The 25,824-nt window shown below is 45.0% G+C and overlaps 1 protein-coding gene across 4 annotated transcripts in view; it reads right to left on the reverse strand.

Annotated features, from left to right (window-relative positions):
* The window catches only part of LOC147728937 (dual oxidase 1-like), a 992,769-nt gene that overhangs the window by 381,051 nt on the left and 585,894 nt on the right, over nt 1-25,824 (reverse strand). For all 4 annotated transcript variants that reach the window (XM_086959175.1, XM_086959177.1, XM_086959176.1 and 1 more), the window contains one exon: nt 16,669-16,844. In XM_086959175.1, the coding sequence (XP_086815301.1) occupies nt 16,669-16,844 (176 nt within the window). The remainder of the gene's footprint in view (nt 1-16,668; nt 16,845-25,824) is intronic.

Here is a 25,824-nt window from a genome sequence, read left to right on the forward strand (position 1 = left end):
AATCCCCTCACCCTTAAACTAGACTCAATTGAATCTAGACTAATAGCCCTTGAAAAATCAAGTACGGGCACCGAGGTTCAGACGGGGAGGGGGGACAGTACACGGGTAACACAGGGGCCCACCGCCGGAGCATCCCATTCTTCAATGACCTCACTGGCCGTAGTTGCAACCACATCGACAGTTCTCCCTGGGGAAAACACCAACAATGGCGCTATATCGGAGCGCCAAATAGCACCTGTACCATCTCCCAGGTGGTTAGTGCCACCGATACCTGCTCCCAGGAAGTCGAAGCAATTAACTTCGGCCACTTTACCCAGACAGGAGAGACCTTTGAATGGGATGGATAACGGCTCTAAAAGGCCGGAAGGCCCTAAATCCAGGCATAAGGCAGTTCATTTACCTCCAGAGGCGGTGGGTTACACTGTAATCTTGATGGGGGTACCTGAGCTCGCAGGCGGCGTAACGGAACCGTATGAATCCTTACGCAACAAGGTAATCAGCTGGCTAAATATTCACAGACCCCTACCACCGCACTTAAAGGGAGAGGTTCTTATGGTCAGAAGGGTCCCATGGGTTGGGTACACCATCAAGAAAAGAGTGGGGGACTGTATTATTGTCAGCTTCAGGAACCCCCAGCTAGTCACACATATTTGCAATTGGCTCGGTAATCAAGGTAACACTACTATTGAGCTGGTTCCTCTCTCATACTTTTATCCTAATGCCCCAACCCAAACTGTGAGGAGGGACAAAGGCTGGACACGGGTGGGCTGTGCTGTGGATGGGACAAGATATAGGCCTAGGCATAATATCTTCCCCACCCAAGTTAATTACGCACATCCCAACAGATACACTTGCCTTGATGAAGTGGATAGACTCTGTAGGGGCGTCCCCTTGCAATCCAACGGAAACATTGAGAGTGAATCCCTGGGACAGGGGAAGGTAACTACCGTGCTGGAGACCCATAACAATAGAGACTTGGAACCTTCCCAAGAGAGTATACTAAAGTCACCCACCGTTGACAGGGTTGCAGTCACTTTACCCCAGAGCCAATCCGACAGTACCCCAACACCTCAAGTCTCGTGTGTCCTTAACACCACTCCTATTTTGCAGCCCATTCTGGAATTTCCTGTACGTTGCCACGCATCCCGACCAGTGGACGATGTAGCGGAAAATCCATTGGGATCATCCGGAGAGCAGGCACCAAAAACTCCTATTGAGGTTTTGAAGTTCTTGTCCTGGAACGTAGCGGGCATTGCAAACAAAATTCACACAGAGGATTGGGATCTCCTAGTGGAAGGGAGCGATATCTGTCTCTTTCAGGAGACCTGGGCAAGGGATCCCCTGAGTAGAACGGGCTATGCAGTCCTTGAAATCCCGGCCAGCTGGAGTGGTAGGGGGAGGCCCTCGGGGGGTTTGGCGGTTTGGGTGGCTACCCACATTGGGTGTTCCGTGGAGAGTATACCCACGTTCTCCCAGGATATCCAGTGTGTGCTTCTCAGATGGCCAAACGCTGTAAACCTGGCAATTGTTAATGTATATTCCCGCCCTGTTAGTGTGGCCTCGGAATCACCTACCCTTGATGACCTTTCGTCCTTCCTGGGCCAACTCCCAAGTGACTGTAAAATAGTAATGGGCGGTGACTTTAACTGTCACTTTGAACCTCTGGAAGGTCTAAAGGAGGGCGCTATCACCTCTGAAGATGATTACTGGGGTGTTCCATCTTGTCAATCCCCTCACCCCAAATCCTGGTCCCCTCTTGCAGTTCAAATCATGTCCCTTATTTTGAACTATGCGGTGAGGGCTTGTAACGGACGAACTCCGTCCGACAGCCCCTCTCTGTGTACTTTTAATAGGAGGGATCATGGACTGGACTATATTTTCGTTGACATTTCCCTATGGTCCAAGGCCCAGGATTTTAGGATTTTAGGATATTGCCTAGAACAGATAGCGACCACAACGCACTGTTACTAGAAATGAAACACCCCGCTCCTGTAGGAGAGTCACCTTCTTCCAACCCATGCGGTGACCCTGGGAACTTGGTTCTTACCTCCAATAGATGTAGGGTTAAATGGGGGAAAATAATTAGTGCAGAAGATAATATAAGAAGAATTTATGAAGTAGCACTCCCCAAACTTGAAGAAATGGAGGATTTAATTAATTTGCCCAGGCAACCGGATTTTAACGAGCAACTAGGCCAAGTCCATGATAACCTGGTGGGAGCACAAGGCGAGGTTTTTTATCCTGTGGTACCTCCACGACGTAAAAAGACCATAACCTCCACCTGGTACAATTCCTCATGCAAAAAGACTAAAACAGAGCTCATTGCCTCAATTAAAGCAGGCAAAGACAGGGATAGGGTAGTCGAACTAAGGCGGGAGTATAAGGCGGCCCTGGCACTGGCAAGGTCAGAGTGGGACTGGAACCACTGGCAGGAGCTCTCCCTATCATTGGAATCCAGGGATCTTAAAAAATGTTGGTCCCTGGTTAACTTTGGTACAGGAGAACCCAAAGCCGCAGTAGAGCCAAACATTGCATCCTCTGGAAGAGTATTTTGGTAAACTATATCAAGAGACCGAACAACTCACAAATGACGATATTGCCCCTGGTGATCTATCCACCTCTGCAGCTGGTATGGAATTTACCCTAGGGGAGGTGGTGGGTGCACTGGAGAGATTAACAATGGGGAAGGCCCTGGGACTGGATAGATTGCCTGGTGATCTCTTCAGACACCATCAGGAGATCTGGGGCCCGTATTTCTTAATCCTTTTTAATGCCATCTTGGGAGGCATGAAGATCCCCTGTACTTGGCTGGGGGCGGAGATAGTGTCCATTTTCAAAAAGGGTTCCCCCCTGCTCCCTACAGGCCGATCAGTCTCATAGATGTTCCCAAAAAACTCTTCTCCCGTCTTCTCCTGGACCATCTCATGGATTGGATGGAGGCTAATGAAATCTTGAGCCCACTACAGGCTGGCTTCAAGAAAAACACGTCCACCATGGATCAGATCTTCCGCCTTGTCCTCCTGTACTGGAAAACGGTGAGGATAGAGGGGGGGGGACTGTACATGGTGTTCGTCGACCTGAGGTCAGCCTTCGATATGGTCTCACGCAAGAAACTTTGGGAGGTCCTAAAAAAGCTAAAAAAGCTTGGCATTTCCACACAAATACTGCATGCCATAATTAGGCTCCATGACAACAACTACGCACAGGTTAGATGTGGGAGGGATGGAGCGTTGTCATCTAGGTTTCCTGTCCGCAGAGGGGTGAGGCAGGGATGCGTCTTGGCGCCGACCCTGTTTTGCCTCTTTGTTAACTATATCATATCCCACCTGGACAACGTTAGAGATGACGCCCCCCTTTTAGCAGGCAGGAGGGTGCCAGCTATTATGTTCGCTGACGACTCCCTCCTGCTTTCCAAATCTCCGATGGGGATACAAAGGATACTAGATGGATTTGGTCTCTTCTGTATACAGCATGGTCTAGAGATCAATACCGAAAAGACCAAGTTCATGATCTTTAACCCATCCCCAAAGACTAGACCAAATCCCACCCTGGGCGAAGCCAGTCTGGAAAGGGTTACAATTTTTCAATACCTGGGGGTCACATTGCAAGAGAATCTTTCCTGGGACCCACAAATATTAAAATCTCGGTTGAAGTTGTGCCAACTTTCAGGTGCCATTCTAAAGGCTGTGAACACTTCCACCTTTAAACCTATAAGCCCGGCACTAGAGCTCTACAAAACTCAAGCCAAAGCAGCTGCATCCTATGGCAGCGAGCTTTGGGGGTATAGAGCGGGGCGTGAATTGGCTAATGTGGGAAATAACTTCTTAAGACGCCTTTTGGCACTCCCTCGTGGCACACCTCTGCTCCCCCTAAGATTAGACGTGGGATTACCTTCCATCGCCATAGAACTGGAGTCAAAGCCACTACGATTTTGGCACAGGCTATGGACCACCAGCGAGCTCGCTCATTACAGGCCTGATCTCACCCATGTAATGAGCTTGAATAAGCGCGATAGAATCCCATGGTTGGCCTTTGTTAAAAAGGAATTGTATCGGTTGAAACTGCAGGAGCTATGGGAGGACCCAGAGCAGGGATGTCGAACCATTTCCCGCAAAAATCTGGTGCAAATCCATAAGGAATCTAGTTTAGCTCTTCTCCTGTCCGCCACTACCAATGGCACCCTGACTGACCGCTTTTTGGAATTTAAGAATTCCTATGAATTCAAAGATTTTATGGACATAATATTCCCCATCCTAGCGAGAAAATTGTTTATACAGTGGAGGTTAGGCACTTTGCCCATAAAAACCTTCACCTGTAAATGGCTTAAGGGGGGGAGAGATCCTGTCCTGGATGTAACATGTATGATGAGGAGGAAATTCATCTCTTTTTTTTCTGCCCTGCCTACAATAGACCCAGAAAATACTGGCTGGTGCCTTTATGCAGGAATTTGGGATCTAGGTCTTACCTGTTTGTATATAGAATTCTAAAAACAAGCACTCTGCCCCATATTGTATTTGCAGAGGCTAAGTTCATTATGACTATGTGGCAGATAAGGAAAAAACTGCTACTCGCCTAAATGTAGAACATTTGAATGTTTCTCCCAATCAGAACTATCCCTTTTAAACTTTGAAACTATTCCTTTTAATATCATGTCATGTAACTGAGTCTCCAATCCATTTTTACCCTTGGTACATCTTTAAAGCTTATTTATTGTATTTTAAAATGTAATGTACTTTTTAAATGTGGTTGTATAAATGTATTTTGTATGAATCTATTATGGTCTTAAGGACCGAAATATAGAAATTTTGGATTGGATTGGATTGGAATAGTTTGGTTTCCAATCTTGAACATTGTGCAAATTATGTGGAGGATGTTTTAAACAAAACGCACCTATTGTGCTTGACTAATAAAACTAGCAACTGTACAATCATTTTCTAAAACCATATACTTTACTGTTCTATCGCTAATATTACTTTGTTACTGGACTTTTATTGGCCCATATAAAACTGGTTAGAATTTTATTTTTCCTGATGAAGAACCCTTCCTTCAAGTAACACAGGAGAGTTTAAAAAAGGAAAAAGTAATCATGGTAGTGAGGACATTTTCATAAGGTTTATTTTCCTATCAAAGACATAGGGTCATATGTAGGTGGCCCAAATACCGGTCGGTAACAGTGAAAATCGGTAAATTCCACCGTTACCTACCGGTATATAGGCATACGCGATGTAGGGAAGGAATTGGTAATAAAGAATCGGTAAATACTGATTCCTTATTACTGATTTCTAATTTACGGAATCTTAATTACCGAACACCCAAATACCGAATCGGTAAATAGGAAGCGGTACAAAAGAGAAAAGAGATGTAGGAAAAATCGGTAATACCGAATTTCATGAAATTTGTAATTTGGGAGTCGTTAATTAACACTGACTGAAAACAGGTGGTAATCAGCTGCAGTGTATGTAAGCAGTCATCACTATGGTGGCCTTCTATGTAATTGCAAGGCGGCTACGGCTACAGGCAGCAGGAGTGAGGATCTGGAGATCGGAGGAGCGCGTTTACAGACAACGCAACACACTCTTCCAACTGACTGAGGCTGAGGTCCATGAAAGGTACAGGCTACACCCCCACGCCATCCGGACCTGGTAAGGTACCTGCACCCACTCCTGGAGCATCCAACACCAAGGGCGCACGCCATACCACCATATGTGCAGGTGCTCTGTAGCCTACACCTACTTGCATCTGGCAGTTACCAGGGGGTGATAGCTGCGGTAGGTGGGGTGTCACAGAGTTGCCTGTTCTATTTCTTTAAGAAGTTCCTGGATGCCATGATGCAAAGAATGCATCACTACATAAGCTTCCCAAACCTACAGAAGGAACTGCTGAAAACCAAGACAGACTTTTACCAAATGGCACAGTTCCCGCATGTCATAGGGTGCATTGATGGGACACACATTCCAATCTGCCCACCTGCAGCCACTGAGTATATCTACAGAAACAGAAAATCCACCCACTCCATAAATGTGCAGGTAATCTGCGATGTTGCCAACATAATCACCAACATCAAGGCCAAATTTCCAGGGAGCACCCACGACTCATACATCTTCCAGAACAGTGGGATCTACACACGCTTGGCTGCGGGAGAATTTGGAGAAGGATACCTGCTAGGTAAATCACTGTGACACACCCTGATAGATACTCTAGATGAATGTGCTGGTGTATGCAATTAATGGCTCTCTCTTTCTCACCTAGGTGATAGCGCTTATGCTGTGCGGTCATTCATACTCACTCCCTACCTAAACCCATCAACCCCAAGTGAGAGACAATACAATGTGGCACACAAATCAACACGCAACGTTGTGGAGTGAACGTTTGGACTATTGAAAAGCAGGTTCCGCTGCCTCCACAAAAGCGGAGGCGCACGTCAGTACACACCCATCATCTGCTGCAAAATCATTGCAACCTGTGCTATGCTGCACAACCTTGCCACTAAGAAAGGTACAGAAGTTGAATTAACTGACTCTGAGGACGATGATGATGAATTTGCACAGCCAGAGCCCAAGGCAGCAGGAGTGGCACTAGCACCAGATGGGAGACAAAGACGGGCAGAGATCACACGCAACTATTTTTGAGTAAGTAAGGAGACACAGCCAGCTGTTGTATGTAAAGGACGTAGTTTTAATATTTGGGCACTACGCCACTACACAAAGGGCCCAACTTGCCAGGCCTATTTGTAACAACCCTAAGAGGATGTTATGGGTTACTTCACCCAATTCAGTACACAAAATGTGGGCTGCATTAGCGTCTGCGGCCACGCACAACACTTCTGGATGCCATCAGCAGACTGTCTTCACTGGCTATGCATCCAGTGCCAGCCCCATGCCGTCTGCTGCTCCTCCGGGTGTCAGTTGCAGGGGGCATTATGCTGCTGTGACTGGTCGTCTCCTCACTGTCCCCCACATCAACAGTACCAGTATTGGCAGCCTGAGTTGTTAACAGCACTTCAAGTGCAGTCATTTCCTTGACAAGCACCCTAGAGACATCAGGGCTGCGGTGTGCCATTCCTTCCTGCATGGCCACGGAGCACCTGCAGAGCAGAGAAGTAGCAGTTGAGAGGCGGTTCCTCAGTGTGGTTTTCCATTTTCTGCCTCTCCCTGCGCCATGCCATCCTGTCCTCATCAAATTTGCTGCACAGCAGCATCACTGACTGGGGCATGTCCCTCATGCCCTCAGCCATCTCCTTCATGCCCTCAGCCAGCGAGGAGGTCATAGTGCTGATGCCCTTCTCAATGTTCACCATGTTGGTGTTGAGGTGTTTCATTTGCCACTGTATTGACTGTATTGCCTTCCTTTGCAGGAGCTGCACCTTGACCTTGTTTGCCTCCAGCCCTGCGAAGACTCCATGCTCCTCACCCTGCAAAGATGGACTGGTTTCCCTATCCCTGCGGCATTTGGCACCTGTGTGTGCTCTCTCTGAGTTGGACTGCGACCCAGCATTACTGCCATCCACTTGCATAGTTGAGATTTCTCCCCCCTGGTGTCTTCCAAGGACGACTCCATCTCTTGGAGTGTGGCAACAGCATGCCTCCTGGATCTTGCCACTGCCGGTGGTGTTGCTGCTGGTGATGCTAGCATTAGTGGTGACGCTGGCAGTGGTGATGAGACTGGAAGTGGTGGTGATGCTGGCAGTGGTGGTGATTCTAGCAGTAGTGGTGACGCTGGCAGTGGTGGTGACGCTGGCAGTGGTGGTGATGCTGGCAGTGATGGTGATGCCGGTGGTGGTATGGTGTGCCCTGCACTTCCACTGGCCTCTTCTGATCTTTCCTTCTAGGGTGCCCTTCCTGCCTTGTTTTGTGAAGACCTGCACAATGCCTCGCCTGTGGACACAAATTGTACATTAGCTCAGTAGTCAGGCAGCCCTAAATAGCAATAATACATTTTCATTTCTGGCACACTATCTAAATGTCCTATGCTTGCTTATCACTGATGTGTGTCACATGCCTTGGTGTTCAGACTGTCATGATACGTGTTTCACTGACTACATCTCCCATAATGCTTTGCTACTAAAACCTGTACTGGAGTGGGATTCACACAGCCTCATTGGCGAATGGGGATAGGGAATGGGGGTGCAGATTGGTGTGCATGCTTCTTACCTTGTTTGGTGGCAGCTCTGGCTTAGCTGTTTGCATCCCAGATTCCGCATACACTTTCAGGCTCTATGGTAGACTCCACAAGCTGCTCAAGCGCAGTCTAGGCAGGTGCCCTGTTCTTTCCTCCTCCTGTCTGGCTGGCTTGTTTTTTGATCTCCGCCATCTTCTTTTTGGTGATGCTCCAAACATCATACCACCTTTTTCTAAGTACATCAATTTCCCGGGGGGTCACTCCTATGGCATTCACTTGTGTCTGAATTCTCAGACAGATCTTCCTTTTTTCAGATTCAGCCACTTGCAAGGACTGCTTCCCAAACAGCTTGGTATGTTGCTTAACTACCTCCTCAATCAGGACCTGAAGCTCCCTTTCGCTGAATTTCAGCTTTTTCTCCCTTTCACCTCCTACTTTGTCTGTCTCCTTGTTAGCCCTTGTGCAGGTTTTAAAGGAAAAGTTCTCCCAGTGGCTCCTGTGTTCTCCTCTGCACTCCCAGCCTCTCCAGAAGGTTCTGATTCAGTGCACCTGCATGGGTGTGGCCACTTCCTGGTTGGGAGGTGGGGTGGCTGCACAGGCTGATTCCTCAATTGCTGGTGTTTTAAATTACCTATTCAGTATTTACTGATTCGGTATTTTCCCATTCGGTATTTTCCGATTCAGTAATACAGATTCAGTAATACCTATCAGTATTGAGGAATCGGAATATTGTTTTCCGAATTTTACCGATTCGGTAAAAAATACCGAATTCTTACCTACATCAGAGAAATTCGGTATCAAGAATTCAGAATTTCATTTTTTGCCTACAAATGGCCCTAAGTCTTTCCATGCATTAAATTGTTTCTTAATTTTATTTAAAAAAGCTTATAGATTAATTAGAATAATTTAGATATATCTTCTGAAACTAGGATCCCTATGTTTATGACTAGTATATGACTTCTGTCTCGCATTCTGCATGGATAATGATTATTTTGGTCTTATTTTCTTTAATGTTAAATCCTGTTGTTTGTTAATTACTCTTTTTAGGTAATCCAATGACATGTCTAAATATGACACAATATAATCTGTAAAAAACCTAACTCTGAATAGTTCGCTAAGACCAGAGGTTTTCAAAATACCATGGGCATTTCTTAATAGCGAGGTTAAAGACTCAGTTAAAAACTCAGAATAAAAGGTCTGATAAACTTCAGCTCTAACTGGTCCTGACTAAGATGTCAATCTGACACTGCGTTTTTTTCATTTACCATCAGTTGAGCCCATCATAGCATATGCTTGTGGTCTGGAGTCAGTCATAGTAATTCTCACCTCACCAGAAACAATACCTTATCTACATATTTTTTAATATTTCTTTTTATTAAACATAGTTAATCGACAAAGCAGTCCACAGTTAAGAGGAATCAACTCTACAGTCTGCTTGCAGGTACATTATCAAATTGATACAGAGCAATAGTACAATGGGGTTACATTATTCATGGCGAGGGTGGATCATCAGTAATGGACCTAGGTGAGGGGTTACAGATATTCCCTCGGTAGATGTTCCAAGAGTTACAAATCTGGGACCACTTTTTTGGGAAGCCAGATATACCGTGCTACATATACAGTGAAAGTGTACCCAGCTCCTTGCGCTCCTCTAACATGGCATGCAAGTGCAGAGCTAGTTTGTCTGGTCTGAGTTTGTAGAGCTGTAGGACCTAGGGCCTTGCCGGATTGGAAATTCCTGATAGCTTGTGCTATTTCATAGTTGGTAAAGTCGCTCTCCAATAGACTCCAGTCTTCTGCTGACAGAGTGGGACGTGCTATGTCCTTGTATATGGTGTACTTGTGCAGTAGGCTTCACTATAGTCTGCAGCAAACTGATTTGCAATTGCTTGAGGGTCAGTCATGGCATCTTTATCTATCAGCTCTGTCACCAGCCTAATAGCCCACTCCTTCTTGTTGAGCCATGCAGTTAGCTTCCCTGCCATGTCACCCAGGTCATACTCTCAGCCTAGTTGCTCTCTCCCCAGTGTTTTAGCCCTTTCTGTGGCCATTGCTTTATAGTCATCTATTTTAAATTGTAATGTGTGCAGTTTCTCTTGAGTGACCTCTACTTCTAGGTTTTTCTCTAGCCGGAGGACTTCAGCTTCTGCCTCCACTAGCTCTTTTCTTTTCTTTTTTCGTGTCCCGGCAATCAGTGGCAGCGCTTGCCCCTGTATTACTGATTTAAAGGCCTCCCACAGGACCTGGGAGAATTCAACTGATCAAGGCTTGGAGCAGTGCTTTTTGGACTCCTGGGTCTCAGAAATACTATGGATTTATGGGAGCAACACTATCCACCATCCTCTGTCCTAGGACTATTTGTGCCCACACCAGGGAATGGTCAGCGATACCTCTTGCCGTGTGTCTGATCTCTTGGACATTGGCCACTTGGGATGTCGGGACTAGGAGATAATCTATACAGAAAAGTGATTCACTATGTATGAAATAAATCTTGAATACTAATAAAAGAAACTGTTGTTTGTTCATTCATTTTTGGGAATATTATTTTTCACTCAACCGCAGTGCATCCTGAATTGAGACTAAGGGCCATATGTAGGACGCCCAATACCAGTCGGTAACGGTTGAAATTACCGAATTTCGGCCGTTACCGAGCGGTATTGGGTATTTGGAATGTAGGTGGCATGATTGTAGGATTCGGTATTTTACCGAATCGGTAACTTAAGGAATCGGTAAATTACCGAATTATTAACATACCGATTTGGGAAATTACCGAATCCTTAATGTAAGAAGCACTCAAGTGAGTGCTTTTCACATTTAAGGATTCGGTATTTACTACCAACTACAAATTGGTGGTAAATAACGAAAACCGTTAAAAAAACAATTGTGTGCTTCTTTAACAGTGCTATGTGGCATGTATGCCACACGTGCACCTATGCACTATTCAGGGGTGCAACAGGGTGTCAATGTGACTCCTTGCCACCCTTGTAAGTCTACCCCCCTATTACCGATTTGGTATTTACCGAATTGGTAATTCTAATTCAATCCTATGGGCCTCCAGGCCCATAGGAATGGATGGGGAATACCGAATCAGTAAACACCGAATCAGTATTTACCAAATTTTACCGATTCAGTAAAATTTACTGAATCATTAGCTACATACCATTTACCGATTCTAAAATACAGAATCGGTAAAATTCGGTATTTTAGAATCAGTAAATGATATTTACCTACATCTGGCCCTACGTGATGTTTCAAAATGTTTTCATTTCATATACAGCGCACATGAACAAAACGCGCTTTTCAGTGTTGCACGCGATAACTTCAAGCTTGCGAGCTTCACAAATAACTTTGATAAACTAGGTGTGCAAGATACCATCTTTGTAATCATATTTAATATTTTTTCCGTCCTGCAGCATGCTTGCACTCAAGGACAAAGCAGTGATATCAACAAACATTGGTTAACCATGTTGGATTATACAACATCGGAGGTTCATCTTTCAGTTGTAATCTCACGTACGGATGACATCCACAGACTCTCGTTTATTTTTTCACTTGGCAACTGTCGTATTTTTATGGAGGACAACATGCATATTTTCCAATGTACAGGTCTTTTTCGGATTATCATTAATTTCTGTAACTTATTTATATTTGCAACAACATATGTAAGTTACATTTTTGGTGAGTTGTTTAGATATAAATTAATATTTTTTGTAACCACCTTTTAGTTAGGTTTTTAGTTGTTTTTCAGAACAGCATGGGGTTATGGCAGTATTTCGTTGAGTTCTATGAACTCTGGGGCACGTGATATCCTTTAAATACATCGGGATGTAGCATTAACGTTGTATCAGCACACTAGCTGAGGTGGTTGGAAAGGGAGGCATATCATTTGCTTTAAGTTAACTAATATTCTGTGACATGACATAGTGGGCACTGAGCTAAGAAGGGTTTTGATTTTGAATGGGTTTCTGTCACTTTGTGCTTTGCAAAGAAAGGGTCACAAATGTTGGGGGGGTTATTTCTTTTAGTCATGTTAGACTTATGAGCACATTAAGTTATGTTTGGCTGAAATATGATCCTTGGAATCATGGTAGCCCTTTTTAATTAGGGGCTGGATTCTTGATGGAGAAGCATGCTGTAGGGCATGGGGTTGCTAATAGTTAGTATTCTTTGAGTAATTGTGCATGTTTGCTTGATTCTCTTATATTCGTCTGATTTAGGGGATACGTGCTAGTGAAGATCACAGAGCACTAACGAAGGTCGTACTATATTAATGATATATACAAGTTTGTTCATGAGTATGGGTGATTAATCAGAACTACACCTTCCTACACCCAGGTTTGGTTTTAAAGGCACCCAAAATCTGAAAGACATCCTGATGTACACCAGAACAAGGGCCAAGGAACAACTGACACAGAGGACCCTATGGGACCTCCCTCCTGTAACAGGATATTACCCTTGTGGGTCCTGTTCGGTGGGTGAACAAACAAAAGCAGTGAAGGATGTCCCTCTGACGAACACGTTCAAATAGAAACTTATGAGGCACACCAACTGCAACACACAGAAATGTATTTACATGCTGACATGTCCCCTTAACAAGAGTTATATAGGGGTGACAATGAGGGCCATGACGTTGCGCATTACGGAGCACAAAAGCAATGTGAGATGCATGAAAACCACCACCAGATTATACACGCACTACAAGGATCTTAATCACCCTGCAGAGTCCCTTACATGGGTGGTTTTGGAAGCTCATCCGAGGATCACGCAGCGGGCTTTCTTCAGGATAGAACAGAGATTGGTACACCGCCTTTCGACGAGCCTTGATGGCTTGAATGATGACATTCCATGGGCCTCCATGGTAGGCAGCTAGTCGCACCAGTACAATACATGTGTATAGTGGCCCACTGGTGAACATGCACACCAGAGTCGCTAGGACCATGATCACCAGCACTGCCCACCAATGAACATGCACACTAGAGTGGCTAGGACCATGATCACCAGCACTGTAATATTTAGGATGTACAATCCCTAGGGTGCAGCCACTACAATACAACTGTCTTTATACATGAGCCCCACATTGCTTAACTGCCCACATAGATTTTAGGGTACAACAGTGCTCTCAACATGGCGCTGCTGACTTTAATGGGAGCTCGAGCATACTAGTGACTATTATGACCAGCACTACAACATTCACTACGTACAAACTCTAGGGTGTCGCCACTACAGGACATCAGGCTTTGTACGTGACTCCCACGTAGCTTACCGGCTCGTGTTGGTTTTTAGAATCATTTCCGCCTGTGACACGCCACTACTGAGGTGTACATTGGCGCGAGCACACCAGTAAATATATTGCACCTTCAGGGGATCTCCCTTGAGGGTACCACTCACTATAGCACATGAGGCCTGGAATGTCTGTTTATATGCCTGCATTATTATTGTGAAGCAATGGCGCTCAGCACACAAACCAGCACTAACTAGACTGCCAGCCCCAATAGGGCCTGTGGACACTGTAAGACAGCTGCTGCATTTTTTGGACTCTGAGATCTTGCTTGATTCTGAGACTTGCACTCAAGCTACTCCCCCTCTGCACCATGTGACGCTATACAGCATGACGTCCACCCCAGATGCGACGGGCCGCGGGGAGCCTGGATTGCCCTTATAACCAGCGTTCGGCCGGCACTCCGGGCATCCGGTTCATCGGCGGCTTCACACGCGGAAGGGGTATCAGCGCACGTCTGAGGTGGACAGGTAAGTAAGGGTGCTGTTTGTTGGGGTTTACGGGTTAGCCTTGAGTGCAACACGGACCGATTGGGTCCGGACACAGGGGGAGCGAGGGATATGCTCTTTCCGCCCCTATTCTGAATGCACCTAAGCGCTAGTGGGTGTTGGTGCAACTCCTGGTCTATCCCGCGTCTGGCGGCCGCCTTGGGGTGTCCGCACCACCACCCCGACCACGGCCGGGAAAAGGGCGGTGAACCTTCTTTTGCGTTGTGACCTGTGGGGGCCTTACGTGGGGGTGACCTGCTCTCACTGTGTCCCGGGCATGGCATGGGATGTGATGAAGTAAGTCCCTCTTTCCCCCTGCCCATACGGACACCTCTAGTAGCCGTGCATCGGGGCATATGTGGTATTATGATCAAAGTTTTTAGTGTCACATTGCCCATGTTTAATCCCAATCTCTTCCTTACTTCGGGATCATTAGGACACCGACACTTGTGGGTGTCAGAAGTCCTGACTATTACCGAATGGAGTAACTGCCACTAGCTAAGTGAGTCTCCTCTTGCCAATCAGCACCATCTATATTGGGATTACTGTAGAATAATCGTTCATGTTAGTAGCTACGCACCTCTCTCTTGTTGTTGCTTTTAAGTCTGGTCTCATGACTATTTATATTGGAGGGAATTTTAAACTCACCTAACTGTCTAGTATGTCCTTTTTATCAGGGATCACACTAGGATCCAAGACTGATCACAGCATGGACACCAGAGTTGAGGGGTTGAGGGAATGCCTAGTTCAGTGTACTAGACAGTTTTCTCTGGTGACTATATCCTGTTCCTTTATGTCATCCCCTATGTATAGGTTACCACTAGGATTCACAGGACCCTGTGCTCGCATCCAAGGAGTGTGGTAGGTAGGAGCATTCTCGCCCACCACCACATGTAGGAAGGATTGAATAAAATAGGTCCTGATAAAATGCGATGGATCAGTATTGACCGCAATGCATGAAACATGTCGACCACTTCACATGAGATGAGCTGAGCTCCACTGGACCATTGAGCCAGAGCACAGCCACTCAATTTGTTTTTAAGAAGGTGGATTACCAATATAATAAAGAGTTTCTGTGGACTATCCAAACGTTTTTAACATCACTCACTTGCACCACATCTACACTGTTCTTTAGGGCCCTCACACCCACGAACCAAACTAACTAAAGATCTCCACCAAAAAACCCCATTTTGGGTGCCCGTCAGACATTACAGCGCCGCCCCATGAGGAACAAGTCCATATGATGAAGCATGACACCTAGCTTGCTGGGTGTGTGAGGACTCTAGTTCTGACAAGGAGGATCCCCCTCCTCTATCCCTCCTTCTCTTTGTCCTCCCAGTGGGAACAGCATACCTTTCTTGTGTATGGCAGTCCCAACATCATCACCATCCATCCACCCATCGTATTTGGAGTGTGTCGGTCAGACGAACGCTTCCGTCGAGATCCAGGAATCTGCGGCTGTAGCTCAGTGGAATGGGGCAGGTATTTGCTGGTGGGGCTGCTTTGACACCGGCAAGTATATTCCTAACATGGTACTCTGCCACTTCTGGGCCTGGGGGCATGTTTGTGCCCCTCTCCCCGGAATTGTACCTCCGTTCTTGCACGATGTTGCATGCACAACAGGGTGCATGCCACACTTGCAGGAACATGCTGCAGGCACTGTCACTGCTGTGAGACTGCCGTAGCACTGCATGCCCTATATTAAACTCAGAATCGGGCAGGTATGCACACCAATGGCTTGGCGGTCCTCCTGCCAGCGCAGCGATGACAGTGCAGTACGAAGGGCATCAAACTCATTATCAGGTATTTAGACTTGGGAAGGGGTTTTAAATGCCATGTGCTTATGTTAGAGTAAACTGCACACACATGTGCTGCAATGGTAGGCATGAGGCCTGTTTAAAGTGCTACATATGTGGGTGGCACAATCAGTGCTGCAGACTCACTAGCAGCATTTCATTTACAGGCTCTGGTCACATGCAGGGCACTCTACTAGAGAAGTATAGATAAATGAATATGTCCATAAAACCATGTTTAGGAGAGAAGCACAAGCACTTTAGCACTGGTTGGCAGTAATAAAGTGTTCAGAGTTCTAAGGCCAACAAAATGAATACAGAAAACAGTTGGCGGTAAGAAGCCAAACATCTGGGGGAAGATCACCTTAAGTCTATCAGGTCTAATACTACGGCTGAGGAAGTGACCTCTATGCCTGTTATTCAGAACCAAGGTGCCCCCAATGTTGAATTTGTTCATTGCCAATGCACAGGTTTTGGTAATTATTTTGACTTCCCATTAATTTTTAATGAATCATCGTTTTGCTATTTGGTCTCTAGTTGTGATATTTCACTTCAATAACTTTAAAACTACTGTATGTACATTCATTTTATTTTTCATATAACAATTTTATCTTTTACCAAAACTTGAAATGGACTGTGAAAGTTCTCCACTTCTAATTACAGTTTTCTTTTGGTTTATGACATGCTAAATACACCCACTTTTACTTACACCTACCTATTAGCTCAGTTAGAGCTAAAAGGTTGTTAAAGAGAGTTGCAGTGGAAATGTCTAAACAACCAAACTCAGATGAAAAAGGATTCCATGTGTGTGAATAACCCCCAATGGCATATTGGGCACTTGGTAAATAAGTGGTCCTTAAACATACTCACCACCTGGTGGCATCACAGACTGATTTCCATCTCATTCAGAACATATAATCACTTGCTTCAAGACAAGCAAGTAAAAGTTTGTTTCACTAGCAATAAAAAAAAAATATTTGAAATGTCTCACCCATTGCGGATGTTCTCAAACCAGAACCGGTCACCATCCCGCAAGCGCTCTAGCTGGTCCTGGATGATGGCACTGAGTAGTTCTCCAATGTCGCCATCACTTTCAAGCATGGCTCCGGGAAGGAATTCCAACTTTGATATGTCATTGCCATAAAGTGCAGCCAAGGCCTCCAAGAGCTGGGCAAAAGGCCAACATCAAAAAAGGTACTTAGATTATGGTAAAGTTAGTTACACAGTAAGTTGCTCATCAGCTTCTCTATTTTGTCAGTGTATTCCAACTATCCAGTTTGTAATGTGTAATAGGATAAAGCTAACTTTTTTATTTTACATGCCACTATGAATCTATTTTGTGATGCTTCTGCTTCAGATATATTACAAAATAGAACAAACTATCTTTGCTACAAACGTGTCTGACATATTTTACATAAAGTGCTGCAATGTCACAAAAATTGAGAAAGCTGCATTGGTACTGTTTTTCAAATATCCTTATTGAGTTTCTAAAATAATATATACATGCACGCACACACACACATACACATACCTATATCTATATATAAGCTGAGTAGTTATAGTTAGGTCAGAGTTTCGGCATGAAGATATTTTGCGAACAATTTGACAAATGTACATGAAACTTTCTTTTCAAAAATGTGCATTCACCTTGACTACTTCAGGAATGTTTTTCACTGATCTGTCAAGCAGATTTATTTTCCATGGTAATTTCCATAGCAATTTAGTTTTTTACCATACAGAAAAAATGTATACTGTAGTGATATTCACTTGGATTGATGTACTGTGTAGATCTTTTATTGTGTTTCCAAACAGAATTAATTCACCCTTTTTGTGTTGTCAGGAAATTTATTTCTGTGATGTGTTTCTGTACTGCACTGTGTTGTTTTGTGCTGATTGATATCATATTGTTGCAGTTGGTGTTGTGTGTTGTATTTGCTGTTTGGTTGAGGTTTTGTAATGTTCTTTTTTTTGTTGCATTGTTTTATATTGTGTTTGTTGAGCTATTGTTTTTGCATGCTATGTTGTTGTGTTGTATTGTTGCGTTGCGATGGTACTCTTTGATTCTTATCATATAGTGTACAGTACTATTTTGTTGCGTTAAGTTGTTCTGCATTTTGTGTCACCGTCTTGTTCAATGTGGTTGTTCATGTGAGGTTGCTAGTATTTACGGTTGTATTTTGTTTTGTTGTTTTGTTGTTTCTATTATTTTGTGTTGTATTATTGTGTTATTTTGTGATGGTGGTTTCTTTTGTTGCATAATTTGGGGAGGTGTATTATTGCTGTGATTAAGTTTTCTTTCTAGCTTTTTTCCTGTTGCTTGTGTTGTTTATCTTGTGTGGCACTGAGCTGATGTTCTGGTATTGCATAGAGGCATTTTGCTTTTGTGTTGGCTTCTGCTATTGAGTTGCGTTGCACTATTATTTTTTGCTTTTCTGTTAATGTTGTAGTTGTTTGAGTTTGCAATATCTGCATGAGAATTTTTCTTATTGGCACATGGTATAGGACTGCTTAGTCTTATAAGACAAAGAATCTTCATAACTATAGATAATAACTAGTAATTGTGAGCCTCACTTCCCACAGAAAAACGTCATTGATTTATGATCTTTTGTATGCCTTTTATGAATCTCCAGGAAATGTTGAACCCTGTTAGTGCATTCAGCTAAATGTGGGTATGAAGGTTTTGTGCAGATCACATGAGAGGAAAATAAAAAATGGAGTGGGTCAGGAAAGTAGTGTTGTCGATTTTGGCTTCCATGCAGATTTTTGCTTAAGTGTTAGATTATCTTCTACGTATTAAGGGTGTGCAGAAGTACAATTTAGCTGCGGAGTTTTTCTTTTTTTTAACAAACGTTATTGATAACTTCACTACATTATAGTGTTCAGTAGAATTTAACAAAGGTAGTCTTTTCTTTTTATAGTAGTTACATTGCATATGTCACATATAGATTCTGCGTATTTCATTCAGTGTAAGTTAGAACACCAAAGATCCTAATCTCAAACAATATCATTGTCAGTATAAACAGAAAAAGGCTCAATATAGGAATCATCAAACACAAAGCCAAGTACATCTTCAGTGAACCACAAGAACCTGTGTAATCATGTATCCCCCCTCCCTAACCCACCCACTCCCACTCCTGGCGAGTCCTGCTACCACCGCGAAGGCAATCAAGGTAAGGCATCATAAACAGAACATTCTACAGGCTGTAGTTTCCTTGGAGTATAAAGTGTGGGCCTAGATGACAGGGTCCCAGGTTGAGGGGTTACTAGGTGGCATTCTGCCCTATGAGGTCGGGGTATCCTGCGGGGGTAATAAGTCCATGGATTCCAGATCAATCAGCATAGCCTTCCATTCCAACGAAATAGGTTGTTTTCCAAGCCCTCTCTCATCCTCTCTACGAAGATCTGAGCCATCTGCTCTTCCCCATTGAATCAGGTCCGCTTGCCAGAAGGAGATTGCGGGGCAGCTGGGGGATTTCCACCTCAGGCTGAGAGGTCGCACTGCCAATGTGAGGGCTAAGTCCAAAAATGTAACTGCGCCTCCTGCACTCCTGAGCACTTACGAAGGCCTATGAGTCAGTTCAGAGCATCAGCTGGGACCGGCAATTGTGTGACTACATTCAGCGTGTGGCATACTCCTTGCCCAGTAGTCTAGAAGACTGGGGCAAGACCATAACATAAGCAGGAAGTCTGCCTCATCCCCGCTGCAGCGGGGGCAGCAATGAGAGGAGTCCGGTAACATATGATGAATCCTCTTAGGGGTAAGGTATGATCTATGAAGGATCAACGATTGGATTAACTTCAGTTTCGCTTTACTTTTTTGGGGTGTTCCAACATACATTTCCAGGCCTTATCAGTGAGTTCAACATTAGCATCCTCAGACCAGTGCGCTCTCAGGGAGGTGAGTGTGATCGCTGCATGTGCCTGGACACAAGTATATAGCCACCGCACTAAGTGCCCCCCACGTCCCATTAGCATAAAAGATGTACCAGGTTATGCTGTGTGGGTTCATTCCATTGTGGAGCCCATGTGTTCCTAATATAGTGTGTCACTGTAGCGTGTATGTGGTATAGGCGAGGGGATACGCCTGTGGCCTGCACAAAGGAGTCATGGTCGAGTATGATACTTGCATCAAACAAGGGCTCCCTGCATACGCAAGTGAAACATGCACCCCTAGGTCAGGGAAAATACACAATGGAGAGAACAACCTAGGCGGAAGTCTTAAATTGCCTACACAATGGTCACAGGACAAAAACTGGGAAAAGGGCAGTTCCAATAAAAATTATACTATTTTTGTATATACTTAATAAATTTTATTTTTGAACAAGACAATATAAAAATGCATATATTTCAACACAGAATAAAATTACATTTCAAAAACATAAATCACAATAAAAAACACATAATGATTTCTTTTACAAACTACGGAAAGATGGTGTGTCAAGTTGTATGTCAACGCGTTTCGGCGGCCAGCGCCTTTATCAAGACAGAAGACAACTCTCTACAGCTGTGAACAGCTTGTGGAGCCGATAAGTTTTTGTTCTATTTAAATCCTTAAATGATAAAAGAAACCGCGCAGCATTGACAGCGGAATTCTAATATCAACTCTATTTTAATTCTTATCTGTTGTAGGTCATTGATATTTATTCCATTCTTTGGTTCAATGCTTTGGCTCAGTGCTTGATAATTCGATAAACCTGATGTTTAAAAACAATGTAACGCCGCCTCCACGGAATATGACGAGTCGTCCCTCAGCGTTCATCAGTATCGAGACAACGCCTTAGAAGCAAAGCGAGAATAACCTTGTTCGCGAGTTTAGTGCTGGCCCTTTCGCTGGACTGTGAGCCAAACAACATGATAACCAAAACAATCCTATCGACTTGAGAAGTCCTCACCAGTCGCTGTTCAAAGATTAGGAATCAAATAATTAGGTGCAACTGAAAGGCCCTTCCCTAACTCGTTACGACTCGTCATATTCCGTGGAGGCGGCGTTACATTGTTTTTAAATATCAGGTTTATCGAATTATCAAGCACTGAGCCAAAGCATTGAACCAAAGAATGGAATAAATATCAATGACCTACAACAGATAAGAATTAAAATAGAGTTGATATTAGAATTCCGCTGTCAATGCTGCGCGGTTTCTTTTATCATTTAAGGATTTAAAGAACAAAAACTTATCGGCTCCACAAGCTGTTCACAGCTGTAGAGAGTTGTCTTCTGTCTTGATAAAGGCGCTGGCCGCCGAAACGCGTTGACATACAACTTGACACACCATCTTTCCGTAGTTTGTAAAAGAAATCATTATGTGTTTTTTATTGTGATTTATGTTTTTGAAATGTAATTTTATTCTGTGTTGAAATATATGCATTTTTATATTGTCTTGTTCAAAAATAAAATGTATTTAGTATATACAAAAATAGTATAATTTTTATTGGAACTGCCCTTTTCCCAGTTTTTGTCCTGTGACCATTGTGTAGGCAATTTAAGACTTCCGCCTAGGTTGTTCTCTCCATTATGGTCGAGTATGATACCATCCCAGACGAACGCATCGATATCCTCTACCCCAATATCTGTCCAGTCCTGTATCCTGGCCCTCGTGAGCCTGCCTTGTGGTGTAGGGACCCACGGGATGGGGATGTTAGGGGTGTAAGGAGTCGCTGCAGAAGTGTATTAAAGATCCTTCCTCCAGCAATGTAGGCCAGTTTTTAATAGGGGAGGACTATCTATGGGAATCTTGGCCTTCGGTAATAATAACGAATGGAGTTCATCCCCGGTCTAACTTCTGTGGCGTAAACCCAATCTCCTGCAGATTCCTCCCTGCTATCCAGAATGAGAGCCACTGTAGTTGACTGGCATAATTATAACTTCTGAAATCAGGGACACCTAGGCCGCAGCTCCAGTTGTAGCTTCCACAGGCTTATTTGTCTACAGCCAGTGCCCCAAATGAGGTTCACCAAAATAGTATTCAATGAGTTGAAAATGGACTGTGGAAGGATCGCAGGCAAGTTTACGAAATATTATTAAAGGCGAGGCAGCATCACCATTTTTGATATGGCAATTCTCCCCATCACCGACAATGGCAGAGAGGACCGGAAGGCTACACTGGCTTGAAGAGCGTTATTGCTCACAGTTGCCTACGATCTGATTTACCTGTGTTCTGTAGACATTAATACCTAGGTATTTAAATGTGTCAGGGGCCACTGGCAAGACATAGCCGCCAAACTGTAAGTCAAGGGGGTGTGGCGTTTCCCGGCAGAAGTAGGCTGTCGACCTCCCGGGGTTTCTAGCCAGGCCCGACAGGCATTCAAAAGTGGTGAATATATTGGGGGGCGGAGCATTATCTGCGTTCAGAACTCCTAAAAAAACAGAAGTATGTCATCAGCATAGATAGATAGCAAGTGGTCTACCCAATCGATGGGGATGCCGAGCTGGTCTGTTGAACCTTGTAAAGCTATGGACAAGGGTTCTAACGCTAGCACAAATAGCAGGGGGGATAGTGGACACCCCTGCCTTGTGCCCCTATGAATAGTGTATTGCTCTGATATGTACTGTCCAGTGCGAGCTCTGGCCGTGGAGGATGTATATAATACGAGCACCCACTTAAGGTACGTGTCCGGGAACCAAAACCGTTGCAGTGTCGCAAACATGCAGTCCCAAGAAAGGGAATAAAAGGCCTGCCTAAGGTCCAGTGCTATGCATCCTGCAGACGGGTAATCAGAGGGGGTGGCCATCATTACATAGTGAAACCACCTGGTATTAAGGGAAGTGCTTGTGTTCGGCAGGAACCTACATTGGTCCCTGTGTATGAGTGTATTGAGAAAGTGCTGTATACGGTTGGCTAGAGCCTTACTTAAAATGTTGGATTCCGTGGCCAGCAGGGAGAGGAGTCTGTAATCAGCCAGCTCTGTGCTATCCCGTCCTGGTTTGGGTATGGATGTAACCACAGTTGATGGACAGAATGCAGAACAATGTCATACATTCACTCCAGTACAGAGATCAGACGGCTAACAGCCAGTAACCGGTCCTAGGATGCTTCATTCCAGTCGAGTAAAGACATGGCTTGGCAGTTCGGGCTGGACTGTTCCCATGTGGCACAGGGTCAGGGCTGATTTGCATATAGCCATGTCTGAGCTGGGGTGGTGTGGAGTGCAAAAAAACTATGGATTTAGGCCCAGATCTCTGTACTGGGGTGAATGTATGACATTGTTCTGCATTCTGCCCATCAACTGTAGTTTTTAAAGCATGGGCGAATTTTGCGAATCTGGCTTTTGCGAATTTGCATATTTGCAAACTCGCAATCCGGAAAATCCCCGCGAATTCTCGCGAATTTGCAGATTTTTTTGTGTGTTTGCAAGGGTTTCTGCCAGTTTGCGAGGGTTTTGTACCAGTTCGCAATTGCGAACTTACTTGTCGGCTAGCAACGGTCGCGACTTTGTTGTTTCTACCTCTGGTTCATCATCACAGGTTTACAGCACCCTCTGTTTCACCACTGCCACCCTCTGATTCACCCATGCCACCCTCCGGTACATCACTGCCAACCTCTGATTCATCACTGTAGATTATGAGGGGGGGAAAGCAAGCACACCTGCCCTGCTTCAACTGACATGAAATAATTTGGGGTTGATTAATGTGTCACTGAATTTAAACTTCCTGTATGGCACCTGCTTCCTTATCTGTAATTTGCTTTCTGTTGCAGTGCAATTTTTTTATCAGGACCTTTGTGGCCTACTTGTAGCTATTCTATGAGCCTGCTGTGAGGGTTAGAGCAGGGTCATAGAACAGGTGCAAGTAGGCAACTGAACTCCGGAGGGGCCCCTCAGGAAGCACTACAGGGAATGGTTACTAATGATGAGTTTGAACTTTTGCACCTGCTGAGTGCTTTCAGTTTTGCAAAACTCGTTTTTCTGCAGAACAGCAACTGTAATGCCCCAAACAAACTTACTTGTGAAAAGTTGATTTCTAATCCAAAAGTGATCCAAAGAAAGTCAAAAAGGCCTCAAATCCAAAAAAGTGCAGGCAAATGTCAACCTGAGGAGTTATTCTGATAAAAATCATCATTTTCAGAAGGTTTATGCTGCTTGCTAGTGGATTTCTTGTGCAGAATTGCAAATTTTGTAATTTTGCGAGTGCAAGATGGTTGCTGCCTGCCGCATCTACATGTTCGCAATTGCGAACTCTCGCGATGCGTCGCCAAACTCCCGCAGGATCCTGCAGCAAGATCCAAAATGGCGCAGCACTCGCAAAATATTGAGAAAAACAACTCGGCAAACGCTGAATGACGGTATGTGAACGCCGCACGCCGCAATATTGTATCACCAAGGAAAAAAATCTGCTGCGTGCGAATTTGCAGATTTTCGGTAAATTCGCGAGAGTTCGTGGATTGCGAATTTACCAAAAATCCGCAAAATCCGCGAGCGGAAGGATTTTCTGCCCATGCTTATTGTTTTTGCATTTGTCACCTCAAGTGGGATGGGTATGCTCAGACGTGAGTTCCATGCTCTCCACACCACTGGAGTCAAGCTATCCTGGCTGAAGACGGCTGATAGCCAGAAACCGGTCCTAGGATGCGGTCCAGTAAAGACATGGCTTGGCAGTTCAGACTGGACTGTTCCCATGAGGCACAGGGTCAGGGCTGATTTGCATATGGCCATGTCAGAGCTGGGGTGGTGTGAAGTGCAAAAAAACTATGGATTTAGGCCCAGATCTCTGTACTGGGGTGAATGTATGACATTGTTCTGCATTCTGTCCATCAACTGTTGTTTTGCCTTTGTCACCCCGAGTGGAATGGGTATGCTCAGATGTGAGTCCCATGCTCTCCACACCACTGGAGTCAAGCTATCTTGGCTGAAGACGGCTGATAGCCAGAAACCAGTCCTAGGATGCTTGATTCCGGTCCAGTGAAGACATGGCTTGGCAGTTTGGGCTGGACTGTTCCCATGAGGCACAGGGTCAGGGCTGATTTGCATATGGCCATGTCTGAGCTGGGGTGGTGTGGAGTGCAAAAAAACTATGGATTTAGGCCCAGATCTCTGTACTGGGGTGAATGTATGACATTGTTCTGCATTCTGTCCATCAACTGTTGTTTTTGCATTTGTCACCCCGAGTGGGATGGGTATGCTCAGACGTGAGTCCCATGCTCTCCACACCACTGGAGACAAGCTATCCTGGCTGAAGACTGCTGATAGCCAGAAACCGGTCCTAGGATGCTTGATTCCGGTCCAGTAAAGACATGGCTTGGCAGTTCGGGCTGGACTGTTCCCATGAGGCAAAGGGCCAGGGCTGATTTGCATATGGCCATGTCTGAGCTTGGGTGGTGTGGAGTGCAAAAAAACTATGGATTTAGGCCCAGATCTCTGTACTGGGGTGAATGTATTACATTGTTCTGCATTCTGTCCATCAACTGTTGTTTTTGCATTTGTCACCCCGAGTGGGATGGGTATGCTCAGACGTGAGTCCCATGCTCTCCACACCACTGGAGTCAAGCTATCCTGGCTGAAGACGGCTGATAGCCAGAAACTGGTCCTAGGATGCTTGATTCCGGTCCAGTAAAGCCATGGCTTGGCAGTTCGGGCTGGACTGTTCCCATGAGGCACAGGGTCAGGGCTGATTTGCATATGGGCTGGGGTGGTGTGGAGTGCAAGTAAACTATGGATTTAGGCTCAGATCTCTGTACTGGGGTGAATGTATGACATTGTTCTGCATTCTGTCCATTAACTGTTTTCTTTGCATTTGTCACCCCGAGTGGGATGGGTATGCTCAGACGTGAGTCCCATGCTTTCCACACCACTGGAGTCAAGCTATTCTGGCTGAAGACGGCTGATAGCCAGAAACCGGTCCTAGGATGCTTGATTCCAGTCCAGTAAAGACATGGCTTGGCAGTTCGGGCTGGACTGTTCCCATGAGTCACAGGCTCAGGGCTGATTTGCATATGGCCATGTCTGAGCTGAGGTGGTGTGGAGTGCAAAAAAAGTATGGATTTAGGCCCAAATCTCTGTACTGGGGTGAATGTATGACATTGTTCTGCATTCTGTCCATCAACTGCTGTTTTTGCATTTGTCACCCCGAATGGGATGGGTATGCTCAGACGTGAGTCCCATGCTCTCCACACCACCGGAGTCAAGCTATCCTGGCTGAAGACGGCTGAGAGCC

This window comes from Lissotriton vulgaris, chromosome 2_2 (assembly GCF_964263255.1).
Source record: "Lissotriton vulgaris chromosome 2_2, aLisVul1.2, whole genome shotgun sequence".
NCBI lineage: Eukaryota > Metazoa > Chordata > Amphibia > Caudata > Salamandridae > Lissotriton > Lissotriton vulgaris.